Genomic DNA, 14733 nt, shown 5'->3' on the forward strand with positions numbered 1-14733 from the left:
GAAAATATAATTATTATAACCATAACCTAGTTTCCTTATAAAAGGTATTACAATTCACTGGTGTTGCATCCAACTTTGGTATTTTCCCCCCCTTCCTTTACAGTTCTAACAGAAAACTGTTTACTCACATGTAGAAAAAAATTATTTGAATTTCTTTCATATCAGCATATGCTATTAATTATTATGTACAAGCAGCATAACAGATATGAAACAAATTTGTCTTATATTATACATATCTTTCAATTAACACTTAACTTGAGCACATATATCTAGACATTTCTGAGGATGGTGAAATACATACAGTACACATTTATTTAAAAAAAAAAAAAAAAAAAAAAAAAAAAAAAAAAAAAAAAAAAAAAAAAAAAATATCATATGAAGATATACCACTCCCACAATTCTAAAATACTAAACACATAAGCATGGAAAACAAAATTACAACAAAAATCTGAAAATGAAAATCATAAAAAAAAAGGTTATTCATGTGCAATTGTACATACGGTGTGTTTGTGTGTGTGTGTGTGTGTGTGTGTGTGTGTGTGTGTATATATATATATATATATATATAAACCATCTTATATATATAAGATGTTTTTTTTTAACCTTCATTTATTCCAAAGGCCAGATTATTTTTAAAACATGCCCATAGTGACTTATTTTCCAAACTAAAACAATTAAAAGCAGTGTGTGGCTGATTATCATAATGCACACTTTAGACAATCTGAAAATAAAACTTCAAGGAATAAAAAGTCCAATTTAAATATATAAACCGAATATACATAAAGTGACATTCTCTACATGCAACATCGATGGCCTCTAGTATAAAAGACTTCTAAATCTTTAACATGACAATGAAGTAAAGGCAGATATCACTTTAAATCACCAAGCATAATAACAGGGTGAATTTCACGATTTGTTTTCCACAGTAAATATTCTTCCTTGTAGTGACGTAATGGTATCACAAAAGCACTAATGTCATCTATAGTGGCTGCTTTGTTTTCTGCAGTTCTCCAATTACGCTCTCGTAATTTACCCCTTGAATGCATTACCAAATCTTGTGCTGCTGATGTATACCTTATAAAGTGAATAAATGTGATACAAATGAAATGAAAATGCACAAAAAAAGTATAAAGCAAAATTTTATGAATGAACACTCAATTTCTTTCCCACATTAATCAACAACTTTTCTATTCAGTATTATCCAACTACTGCATTCATGGCACCTATTTAAACAATAATTCCTTATCTACTACCCACCTAATGTGAATACGAACCTGACAGTGATTAGATGACAAATATCATCCAAATGCAATGAACATTTTAGATGTCTGTAGTAATGATTATGAAATATTATTAAATTAAACCAAGTGATAGAACAGGGGTAGAAAGCATTCAAGAGGAATGCATTTAAGAGCACACATCAATACTAGAAATAAAAATGCAATAAAAAAACTCAAATACAGAAAAGGCTGGAGTGGAAGCTCTTCAACCAGCAATGATCAGATTTATGGAGGTTCAAAATTTTATAGTGGCTGCAGTACACATGGTTAGAAGGTTAAATTCCAGATTATTGGAATAGGGATCTCAGTACCCTTCTCAAACCCTTTCATTTTTTCTTCAATAATCTTTATGTATTTTAGTCTACAGTTCACATCTGAGAGCTGCTCAACTTTTATTCGCTTTAAAACTTTCTTACATGTTATTCTTTTCAATATGAAATTCAATTTCATCCTTCTGAAGACTAAATACTGAAAACTTCCAATTTCGTCTTTTTTGTTTCAGTCACCCCTATTATGTCGATCTGGTACTTATCTAATTCCTCAGCTAGCTCCATTTCTTTGCCATTCTGGCTTCTTATGTTGATAGGCGTCGCCCGTTAAACAAGGCCCCGGTTGTTTTCACCAGAGAACCAGAGCGAACAGCGAAAAGTCAGCTAATGGAACAAATCTGAAAACGCACCCGAACACAACATCAGAGTTAAAGATTGGTACTATCAACATAAGAAGCCTGAACGGCAAAGAAATGGAGCCAGCTGAGGAATTAGATAAGTACCAGATTGACATAATAGGGGTGACTGAAACAAAAAAGACAAAAACTGGCGAGATCTTTCTGAGCAATAAATACAAAATGTTATATTCAAGCAATGACAATCAAGGAAAAGAAGGAGTAGCCATAGTATTCAACACAAAATACAAGGCTAATCTTCTTGAATGGCAGTCAGTCTCGAGTAGAGTAATGTGAGCAAATATGAGAATGGGGAACTGGACAATGAGACTAATTTGTGCTTATGGTCCCACAGAAGGGTCTACTAAGGTAGAAGTGGAGAAATTTTTTGAGGCTTTAGAAAAAGCAACTGACACAATAAAAAGGAAAAGTTGGTCTTTGTTGGGGATCTAAATAGCAGAGTAGAAAATGATTGTGAGACATACAAAAATATTTTGGGAAAATTTGGAGAAAAGAGCAAACCTTGACCAGGATAATAATAATGGCAAATATTTGTGGGATTTCTGCTCAGGACATAGACTGGTTATTACTAACACCATGTTCCAACATAAAAATGTGCACAAATTCACATGGAGAAAAGGGGCAAGGAATAAGAAAAGTCTTATTGACTATGTTATTGTTGATAATGATGTTTTCTCCCTGGTGTAGGACACCAGAGTGTACAGACAATTTGAAATTGGAAGTGATCACTATTTAGTCTTGACCAGGATAAAATTGAATTTCATATTGAAGAGGGTTTAATGAAGATGAAGAATGACATGTAAGAAAGTTTTAAAGTGAATAAAAGTTGAGCAGCTCTCAGATGTGAATGTAGACTAAAATATACAAAGATTATTGAATGAAAGAGTTTGAGAACAGGAATCAAACCTTGGAGATTCAGTGGCAAGCCTTGAAGAAAGCCCTGACTGATTCAGCTAGGGAGGCATGTGGTATGGTTGTCTGCAAGGATAGAAAAATTAGAACTCCATGGTGGCCACAGGAAGTTAAATAGGCAGTGAAGGAAAAGAAGAAAGCATATCAAAAGTTCCTGGCAAATAAGTCAGCTTGTGCTCTTAGAGAATACAGAGACAAATGCAAGATTGCTAAACACTGTGTAAAACTAGCTAAACAAAAGTCATGGGAGGACTTTGGCAAGAATACAGAAAATAAATATCAAGAAGATGGCAAAGTATTCTGGAGGTTGTTGAAGAAACTTAGGAATGGAGGAAAGAGTGCTGTAAAAGAAGTTAGAGATGATAAAGGTGACATGAAAATGGGAGAAAAAGATATCCTTGAAGTATGGAGTAATTACTTTGAAAAACTGATAAATGAAACAAGCAGTGATGACAGCACAGTGGTAAAAAACACTGACCAGGCATGCAGTCAGGAATACATATCCATACTTGAAGTAGAAAAAGCTATCAAAGGCTTGAAATGTGGAAAGGCAGCAGGAGTAGATGATATTCGACCAGAAATGCTGAAGTATGGTGGTATAAAAGTCTTACAGTGGCTGCACTACATTGTTCAGAAAGCCTGGACAGAGGGACAAATTCCCAATGATTGGAGTAGAGCTCTCATAGTACCCATATATAAAAAGGGAAATAAAACTGAATGTGAGAATTACAGAGGTATTTCCCTACTGAGTGTTCCTGGCAAGATCTATGCAAGTACACTTGAGAAATGGTTGAGAAGAATTGTTGAAGAAAAGCTGGATTCAGGCCAAATAGAGGCTGTCCGGATCAGATCTTCACTTTACAATAAATAGTCGAGAAAGCATGGGAATATAACAAAGATCTGTATTTAAGTTTTGTCGATTTGGAAAAGGCATATGACAAGGTGCCAAGAGAGAAGCTATTCAATAAGCTACAGTTATATGGTTTCAATGGGGCATTATATCAAGCAATACTTAGTCTTTATTTGAGTTGTAAGTCAGCAGTTAGAATTGAAGGAAATACACAAAGATGGCTTAATGTTAAATCTGGTGTGAGACAAGGATGTACATTATCCCCTCTGTTATTCATTATCTATATGGATCACATTATGAAGGAAAGTGGTATTAAACATGATATCAAAATTGGAGATGTTAATGCCAGCTCTTGGCTTTATGCGGATGATGTTACACTTCTAAATAAATCCGCTGCAAGATTTAGTCTGCTAGATTCTCTGACTAAATTGAATAACTGTTGTAATAGATATGGTATGAAGGTCAGCAATAAAAAGACAAAGACAATGAAAATAGGCAGAAGCATTGAAAATGTCAATTGTGTTGTGAATGGAGAACCTGTGGAACAAATAAAACATTTCAGTTACTTAGGCACGAGTTTTAGTGAAGATGGTAAATTAAATATAGAAATAGACAACAGAATCAGCAAAGCTCGTATGGGGGGAAGTCAATTGAATAAATTCATATGGAATAAGAGAGAAATTAGTCGGAACACTAAATTAATGCATACAAGACAGTGTTCAAACCAGTTTTAACTTATGGATCTGAGAGCTGGGTCAGAAGTAAAACACATGACCAAAGACTAGAGACCGCAGATATGAGAGGCCTAAGAAAGATAATAGGCGTGAACAGATGGCATCAATGGCAATATCATATTAAAAACGAGGATATTAGGAAAGAACTTGACATTTTCAGCATCCAGGAATGCGTTAGCAGAGCTAATCTCAGGTGGTATGGTCACTTAAACAGAATGGGCAAAGAAAGATTAACAAAACAAGTAATCTTGATTAGACTTTCCCAGATTTTTGATATAGATATACAGTCATTACGATTCAGGTTGGGGCGATGGAGCAAGGCCTCCATGCTTTCCTTGAACAAACGTTCGAACCTATAACGGGATCCGTGTAAGAAGCGAGTCCTGGACCAAAAGATGCTATGGTCAGTTTCAATCCCTTGTTGAGCCAATCCAGACTTTTCAGGTTTGTTGTGAAGCCTCTTATATAGATCCCATTATAGGTTCGAACGTTTGTTCAAGGAAAGCGTGGAGGCCTTGCTCCATCGCTCCAACCTGAATCGTAATGACTGTATATCTATATCAAAAATCTGGGAAAGTCTAATCAAGATTACTCATTAAGTTTTTTTTTTTTTTTAAAATAGCAAATTCAATCATGTTTCTACTTCAAAATATTCCGTTTCGTACTTAGTGATATAACATCATGCAGCGTGTTCTAATTTTAACAATTATGTGAGTATTCTAGCTTGTATTTTTTAAACTGTTCTTGTAATACCACTGAAGATGGTCTGCTATTTCCAGACCAAAATATTTGGTTAAATAAATATCTTTCTTGTGGTTACGTGATTATATCATTCAGTCTTATGTCACAAGTATCCTTGAAACAACAAATCAATACTCATCTATAAAAAACAGAAGGAATTTCCTTATAGAATGTACCAGGTAAGATTTATGCTTATCTAAGAAGAGGTTAAGAAAAACTGTGGAAGAAAAACTTGATGAATAAACTGGGTTCACACCAAACACTAAGACAAAGAGGTGAAATATCAAGAGCATATAACAATGATCTGTATTTTAGTTTTGCAGATCTGAAAAAGGCACACAAGGTGACAAGAGTAAAACTGTTCAAAAAAATACAATTATATGCTGTGTGTGGAACATAACATTACAGCAGCAGTTCTCAACCCTATTCCCATGGATGCATATGGTCCCAGGGAGCTATTTGCATGCATCCACTGTCAATTATTAAATAAGAAAAAATAAAATTAAAACTGGAAAATATAAGTCTTCTCCTAGTAATAATATTTATTGAAAATGTAAAAAATGTTAACATTTATATTATATTATGAACTTTTTGTAATTCTTCTGTCTTTGAGTATGATTTCAACTTATGAATGCTAACCTTGACAATTTTTTACAAACAGGAACATTATCATACTCCCACTGTGAGAAATTAGTCAATGAAATGCAATGCCAAAGATCACACTAATTTAATTAATTTGGTGATATACAATATTTTTTATGCTTTTATAATATTTTAACTACATTTCTATATATTTTAAAATAAATCTGAGGAAAAATCTCTTATGTGTTTTGATATTTTTAATAATTATAATGGCAAAGAATGATTATCAAATAATTTAGTTGTATAATAAATGTTACGTGTGTATTTATCCTGCTTTCATAGTTAATTTGTTAATTGTTATCATTTGATATGATAAAAAAGTATACATTTTCATAGAAAAAATACTAATGCCCGCCACTCTCTTCCCAATCAAGAGTGTGACAATGGTACACATTATCTGCATTATTCATCAATATGGATTATACGATGAAAGAAATGTGACATTAGGCCTGATACAAAAATTGAATACATTCAAACTTGGTTCTTTACTTCATGCAGATGATGTTATACTCATAAATAAATACAGTACAAGTATACAAGATTCATTAATGAAATCAGATAACTGCTGTAATAAATTTCACATGAAAGCAATAAAAAGACAGACCATGATAATATCAACTGCATCCAGCATGGGAATCCTATAGAAGTAAAATATTTCAGCTATTTAAGCACAATTTTTAGTGAAGATGGAAAACTAAATATGGAAACAGACAAAACAATTAGCAAAACTGATATGAAAGGGAATGAACTGAATATATAGGGTTATTCAAAATGAAGAAGCAGATTGTACTTGTTTATGAATTCTTTATTCCCAGCAATATAAACATGAGTTATACACTACCTGACAGGAAAATTGTCAGATATTCAGGCACTCTAGGTATGCACCACCTCCTTTAATATGACACATATCAAAATGATAGTCCATTTCATGTCAAACTCTTTGTAACTGGTGGACAGTTATTGAATTCACTGTTGCTACAATTCAATGCTGAAGTTCTTGCAATATAGTGGCACAAAAAAATCTCTAAGGAATCCCCAAAGATAAAAAAATTCACAAGGGGATCAGGTCTGAGAACCTGGGTAGCTTGCACAGCACAAGATCATCTGTCTCACTTTGACCCATCCAGTGTTAGGAAGAGTAGCACTGAGTCATGAAGTCAGCAGAGTCATCTTCGAGTTGAGGGAAAAACCAAATTTGTAACATATCAAAGTATGACAACCCAGTTACTGTTGCCTCAGCAAAGAAAAAAAGCCCATGAATTTTCCTGAGAGAAATGACACAAAACACATTCACTTTCGGCGAGTTTCTTTCACGTTCAATGTTTGCATGTGGATGTTCTGTTCCCCAAAAAGAAGAATCTTTTTTGTTACTGTAGTAACAAGAGCCCGTTCTTAGAATGTGGGGAAAAAGTAAACTCTCATAGTTTTACTTATCAGATGATGTACAACATGTGTTTGTATCACTGGAAATAAAAATTTTTCAAACAAGTACAATTTGCTCCTTCATTTTAAATAACCCTGTATTTATATGGAATAATAAAAAAATGTCAAAACACTAAATTAGCTGTATACAAGACAGTGGATATGAGAAAATAAGGGGAGTGAAGAGGACATAATTGACAATCATATTAAAGATGAAGATAATTGACATAGTTAGCATTCAAGAATGTAAGCACAGAACTAACCTGTTAAGCCACCTAAACATAATGCAAGTGGAACGGTTATCAAAGCAGATGTTTGTTGCCAGGATGTCAGCTAAAAGATACAGAGGAAAACTAAGATATAGATGGATACTCACCTTGATGTTTAATAGGAAAAAACAATGTTTAAAGATAATTATATTAATTAATAAGTTTTTTAAATATGAGTATGTCCTTCTTCCATCAACTGTTGGATGTAGAGGGATGACTGTCTTGTGAACTTTGGCCATGCCATATAATCTCAGAGTGATCAAGTGTCTGGATTTCAGTTGTTTTTTAAGGTCTTCTGTAAATTCAAGAGTACCAGAGTAACAGCAATTAATATCAAATGTTAAAAAACGTTTAATTTTCTTGACTAAAAAGCTCTGGAAGACACTTATCAGATCCTTCAACTCGCCAGAACTGAATTATAGTGCCAACTATAGAACGTTCCTAAATAAAAACAAGTGATATCATCCAAGCTCTATGAATGTATTGTATGCGCTCTGTTCTTTGTTTAATATAATTGGAATCGGTTGATTATAGTTTGTAACAGTTTTTTACTTTTTAGTGCCTTACATTAGTTATGTAAACTGAAGATGCCAACAGCCTTAATTGGTGAAACTAGTTGGTATAACTTAGTTGTTTATTATATGCACTTGATCAATATAATCCCATTAAAAGTCTTTCCAGAGCAATTAATATCTATAGTTGAAAATACAGGAATGAGTCTAGGAATGTTACATGCAGTCTCTCCACTGTTTGTAAACTCTGTAAGTGATTGCTGGCATAGGAAAGGTCTTTAATTTTACAAATGTTAATTAATGATTTACAGATGTTACCAGCATAAGAAGGATCATTCCTTGATTTCTATTTAATGTGCCTTTTGAGCAAATGACTTAGGATTTCTTGAACAACCTTTTCTCTTCTAAGTATGGCATGAAGGATAATGATGCCTGATGATATACATGAGTTGACTATCATTCGTCTTTTCAACCATAGGTATTAATTTTTGCTATTTATTATTTGTGTTAAGTAATCTCCCAATGATGCTGTTAATCATATAGACAGTGAAACATGTAGAGGAAATACATCTAGTATAAATCAACAATTGCATATGATAAAATCCTGGTTATTATCAATCAAGCAAATCTACTTATACTATGCAAAAAAAGTATATAAGTTTGAAAAAAATGTGCTATAAAATGAAAAAAGGACAATTAAGACATAGGTTCTCACTTCAACTGGTTCAATAAGTTCTCCTGCTTGAGACAAACAATGCTCTTACAAGCCACTTCAGACCTCCAGTATGCTGAGTGGAGATCTCACATGGCATTGAAAATCAGCTACTACCCAAAACTTTTATAAGCTTCATCCATGCCATACTGAAATTTGAATTCAAAGCCTGCTGGATGGAGCATCTCCATGGACCACAAGAGCATGTATACTATGTCTGTTAATTATGCATGTTCTCTGACTGGTTTATCTGTTCTGCAAGAGAAAACACACCTGAATTTTGTGAGTTTTTTCCCCCCTCACATCTTATCTGGTTTTTGCATTCTTTCTCATGCTCTACAGGATTCAAACCCAGGTCTTTCCCACTGAAAGATAAGTGGTAAATGTATTGCATCATCTGAGTGAAACCTCCCAGCTTAGTGGAAATCTGAAGCAGTTTAAAAAATAAAGTTCCATGTTTTGTCTCTAGAATAAATAGGTTTTCCAAATTATCTAGTCCTAACTCATCCAAGCATTAATACATGATAGGCTTATGGCAACTCTTCTTGAGTGGAATTCACATAAAAAAAAAAAGTTGCACTGCATGTCCTTGCAAATACACTGCACAAAAACTTCTCAATGGTTACATTACTTTTCAATGGTCAGCTGAAACCTACTATGTTATTTCTTCTGTACTATTTGTGTTGAAGATGTGATGCGTTGCACATAGATTTTGGACTAACTCTGTTACCCTGATCCAATGCTTGCATAGCCACAGGAATAAGAAAATGTGATGATTCTGTGATCTTTATTTCATCTGAGTCTCCAAGCATTCTTAAGCTGCTTCAATTTCATAAGTGTCAATTGAAGCTTTTTTTTTTTTTTTAGATTCTATATCCATTAGAATATGTTCATTTCAACATCCTTTCCTTTTATCATAATATCCATTAGCACAAACTATAACAAAAAAACAGAAACTAAACAAGTGGTTCTTCAATCTAGTCAATTTGGCAATGGTTCATGTTTATCTTTAATGTAATGGTGTCAGCATATTGCAGAGTTAAAGATCTTTTTAATGGCAATTTGTTTGCACAAGTCTTCAGGATTTCTGTGCAAAATATGTTTTTTCACTTATTTGTGCATTTTATTTCAGTGAGTTGATTTATCTCAATTTTGAACATGATTTGTTTTCCTGTTCGTTTGTTAATGCTATGGTTCAAGTGATAAGTTCTGCTACTTGGAAGTGTATTCTATTCACTTTCATCTTCCCTCAATGCATTAGACCCAACTTCCTGTCATGGATATAAACCTAATAGACAAGCTTAGGTGTTGGACATTCTTCATAACTTACTTTAATGATATAAGATCATTAAACAAACTAATATATTTTGCCTGATTTTAAACCAGCATCTTCCAAGCAAACAACGTACTACAATTTACATACGACAATGAATAAGTGAAACGATCAATTCAAATTGTAACGGACAAAAGATCTAAAGTCCTAATTTCAAACCCTTTAATGGTGTAAAAATAGAAGTATTACAATTGTGTAGGAATTTAGCTTAGGATAAGAGTGCCTCAAATTTTTAGCAAATTAATGTAGGCATACTTTTCAAGGTTAGAAGAATGCTTCACAGCCATTGTTAACTCTAAAAATAATCTTTCGAACCTGTAACGACTTCTATATAGCACACTGGTTTTTTTAATCTAATCCTGTGTGAAGGGGGATGTCCAAAGCATGGTCTGCCAGTCTAGAATTGCCATAACAATGATAGCAAATGTATTTCTTATGTTCTCCAAGGCAAATGTTAACATCTTCCTGTTGTCCATAGTAAGACAAGTCACAGGAACTTCATACAATCAAGGATATGCTATAGGATGGAGTTTGCCCTTAAGAGAGTGGATGGATGGATCATGTCTTATTTTTTACAGTAATTTACAATGTTATGTAATTAGTCTGATAAGAGATGAATTTCTCAGTTTGTGCAAGAGCACCAAGCAGAGAAATCTTGCTTAATGTTTCTATTAAGATTAATGGAAGTCCGAAATGGCTTCAAACAGTTCCATGTTTCAGCTCTTGAACAGTTTCTGGATTATCTTTCTGGAGTATTGGTTTTAAAATGTAAATATAGTGTGGCTTTTTGTCTCAAATTGTGCTGCAGTTGTGCATCGGTTAGATACAAGTGTCTTTCAGTGGTGTTATTGTTTGGAACTGTGTTGTATATTGTGTTTTCGCTGCCGTTTGTTTCACTACTTCAACGTGTAAAGATGGCGTCCAACAAGAAATGTACGTCAGCGGTGCGCAGGACTTCTACACGAAAGGCTGGCTCAGCATTAGATTTTTTGCAATGGATGCATTGCGGAAACCGCTACACATATGCGCCGAAGAATGTGAAGGATCTGTGGTCGGTCTGGCTAAATGAGAAGAACGAAAATGTCGACGTATATGAGAAGTGTTGGGATAGGCTGGAGCATTTAGGAATGGAAGCTGACATTGGGACCATAGCAGAAGGACTTCGGCAGAAGTTCATGAAAATGAAAAATGACCACCTCCTGCATGAGGAATTGGAAGTGCTCAGTAAGGAGATACTGGAAGTTAAAACTGAGTTTAATGTGTTAAACAGAGAAATTAGGACTATAGAGATTACTTTAGCTGAAGTAACTAGAACAAGATTACATGTGGGTGAATCTTTGGTGAATGATGCAGTAATAAATAGTATGGGAGTGATTGGGAGTCAACAAAATAAAACCACAAGAGGCCTAGAACAAACAAGTTCTAGGCCTCAAACATGTCGTGAGAGTGGGGGGGGGGTAAGTAATAGAGCATTGAGTAATGAAACTGGGAGAGTCATGTTGAATAGCATAGAAAATGAGTACATGAGTGAAGCTTGTGTGGACTTGAATGAAGTTAAGAGTGGTAAGATATATGGTGATTCTATGATTAATTAAGGGTATGGAGAGTGGTATGCATGAGGAGTGCTTGGCTGGTGGGACAATAGAAAGAGTGGCTTTAGCAATAAAGAGAGGCCATGAAGCAGACAAGATGATAGTTATGGTGAGTACAAATCAGGTAGGAAAAGATTTAAGAACATTGTTAGATATTGTAAAGAGGAAAAGTGTCAATGGGAGGATAGTGTGTGTGCTGCCTCGTTTTGACAATTACGAGTTAAGTAGACGAGCGATGATAATGAATGATATGATTGCAAGAATGTGCAAAAAAAGAGGTCTGGAATTTGTTGATATTTGGAGTGTGTTTGAAGGAAAAAGACAGTTGTATGCTAGAGATGGGCTGCATCTGAACATGGAAAGACATAAGCAATTGAAGAAGTTACTGTTTTCTGAACAAGTTGAAGTAATTGGGCAGGGAAACTAATATTGAAAAGGTTGAGTGTAAGAGAGAGAAACTTTAGCACCGATTGTATATTTATTGATCCTTATTTGCAGAATAAATTGCGGAAGAGAGGGGATAAAAATCGGCATGGGACTACTGAAATTAGTGACATATATCAGTTCTAAAGCTGGTACAAGATCTAGAGGGAATCTGCAATTTTTGTATACCAATGCAAGCATTCGAAATAAGAGAGAAGAATTTTTGGCATTAGTCAGTGCAATCTCACCAAAAGTTGTAGTAGGCATTAGTGAAACTAGGCTGTCAGTAGAAGATGTGGTCACTGGAACTGAATGTGATGGGTACAGTATTTTCAGGGAGGATAGAGAAGATAGAACGGGGGGGAGTACTGTTGATGATAGCTGATGTGTTGCAGCCAAAGAAAATAGTATATCAAGATGATAGACATGTGAATGAGAGTTCATTTGAGGGTCTGGTGCGAAATAGTGGCCAATGCAACCAAATATACAGTTGGATGCTGCTATAGCCCAGGGAGTACAGGGGGGAGATACTGAATTCATGCATCAGCAAATTAGTGCAATAAGTGCAGGTATAGTGATTATTATGGGGGATTTTAATTATGGTGATACAAATTGGAAGGAGGAAATATCACGTATCAAAAAGGAAATGGAGTTCATACATCTTCTGCGAGATAATTACTATTACTTGAAACAACACGTAACTAAAGGGACATGTGGTGTGAGAGTGTTGGACCTGGTTATTGGTTCAGAGGATATATGCATAAGTAAGGTGTCCTCGTTACCTCCAATTGGTGAAAGCGATCATGTGGTATTGACTTGGGAGGTTGCAAAATCTGTGGATTTTTCTGTTAAGAAGGGGTATATACGCGGAACTACAGGTTAGGCAATTATAACAAGCATCGGAGTGAGCTTGCTGCCACCCCATGGCAGAACATATTGCAGGGGAAAGATGTTAGCAGTGCATGGGATAAAATCAGCGGGTATCTGAGGAAACCAATATCAGATTGTGTCCCCATGGTCAGGAAGTCAAACAAGGCAGGCGTTAGATGGATGAGCACTAGTATCAAGCTTGACCTGCAAAAAAAGAAAACGTTATAGAGAATTTACAAGGAGAAAGGCGATCAGTACACCCATGAGCAGTACAAGGCTCAAGCTAGGAAGGTTACCAGCATAGTAAGAAAAGCTAAATCAGACCTTAGCCAAAGAGATCAAGGGTAATCCCAAAGAGTTCTTCTGCTATGTGGCAAGTAAAAGGAAGAATGACTTCGGAAGGATAACTTTAGTGGGTGCTGATGGCATTGAGGTAACAAAATCAGATGTAATAGTCGAGTTACTGAGTGATCACTTTCCAAAAGTCTATCACCCAAGTGAGGATATCTCTATACCTGTAGCAATAATTAATGTGAGAATTGAAGCTAAGAAATCAGAGGTATTTATTATATTGCAAAATTTAAATGCAAACACTGCTGTAGGCTTAGATGGAATAACAGCTCAGGTGTTGCGTGAATGTGCAAATGAATTGCCAACCCCTCTTACTTGGATATTTAATTTAAGTTTGAACTCTGGTATGGTCCCTATGGAGTGGAAGTTAGGCAAAGTGGTTCCTTTGTATAAGGGTGGCTCTAAAACTGCGGTAGTTAATTACAGACCAATCACCATCTCAGGAGTAGTGGTAAAAGTATTGGAAAAGTTGGTTAAAGACAAAATTCAAGAATGGGCAGATCAGGATATGATACTCTATAGAGGCCAACATGGTTTTGTTAAAGGTAGATCCTACCTTAGCAATCTATTAACTTTTCAGAATAGAATGACATCTGAGTTGGACAAAGGAACTGGCTACACAGTGGTACTTTTGGATTTTGCTAAGGTTTTTGACAGGATACAACATGGAACACTGTTACACAAATTGGAGCAGATGGGAATGGATACTAAATTGGTGATATGGATAGGAGAATGGCTCAGGGAGAGATACCAGAAGGTGGTGTATGGAGGAGCCGAGTCCAAGGCAGGTGACCAGTGGTGTGACTCAGGGCTCTGTGCTTGGGCCATTGTTGTTTAATTTGTATATAAATGATATAGGAAATGGCTTACACGAGATATTCAGTTATTTGACGATGATGCAAAGTTGGGTAGCGCAATAAAAAATCAAGATGATGTTGAAAGTTTGTGGATGATTTAAATAAGAATGGGCAAAAGGCAATGATGTAAAAAATGCTCCCTACATTGATAGATTGAGAGCTTGTGGATTGCAGAAGTTGATTGATAGGCAGAGAAGAGGGGATATGATAGAAACATTTAAATTACTGAAAGGTTTTTATAGGATTGATGCAGGGGAAATGTTTCAACTGTGTGATAGTGATGGAAGAACAAGAGGTCATCCCTGGAAATTAAGGAGAAGCGTGGTTAACAAGGGTGTGAAAATGAGGCTTTTTGCCTGGAAAGTGGTGAATGAGTGGAATGCATTGCCTGACTCAGTTGTGAGCTCTTCATCTGTAAATGAATTCAAGAAGAGATATGACAGATATGATATTGTTTTGCTAGTTTGGGTCTCCCGTGATGAGTCTACTGACTCCGTGGAGATACCTGTAATAATAATAATCTAATCTTAACTTACCCATAGTATTAA

The 14733-nt window shown here is 35.1% G+C and overlaps 1 protein-coding gene across 1 annotated transcript in view; it reads right to left on the reverse strand.

Moving 5' to 3' along the window:
• Positions 1 to 382: 382 nt before the first annotated feature.
• The window catches only part of LOC150108357 (protein phosphatase 1H), a 112611-nt gene continuing 98260 nt past the window's right edge, over positions 383 to 14733 (reverse strand). The window contains exon 11 of the mRNA XM_090415760.1: positions 383 to 1074. Within this exon, the coding sequence (XP_090271886.1) occupies positions 870 to 1074 (205 nt within the window). The 3' untranslated portion in view covers positions 383 to 869. The remainder of the gene's footprint in view (positions 1075 to 14733) is intronic.

The sequence above is a fragment of the Typopeltis vanoorti genome, chromosome 3, assembly GCF_054136105.1.
Source record: "Typopeltis vanoorti isolate ZY-2024b chromosome 3, IOZ_Tvanoo_1.0, whole genome shotgun sequence".
In the NCBI taxonomy this organism is placed as follows: Eukaryota; Metazoa; Arthropoda; class Arachnida; order Uropygi; family Thelyphonidae; genus Typopeltis; species Typopeltis vanoorti.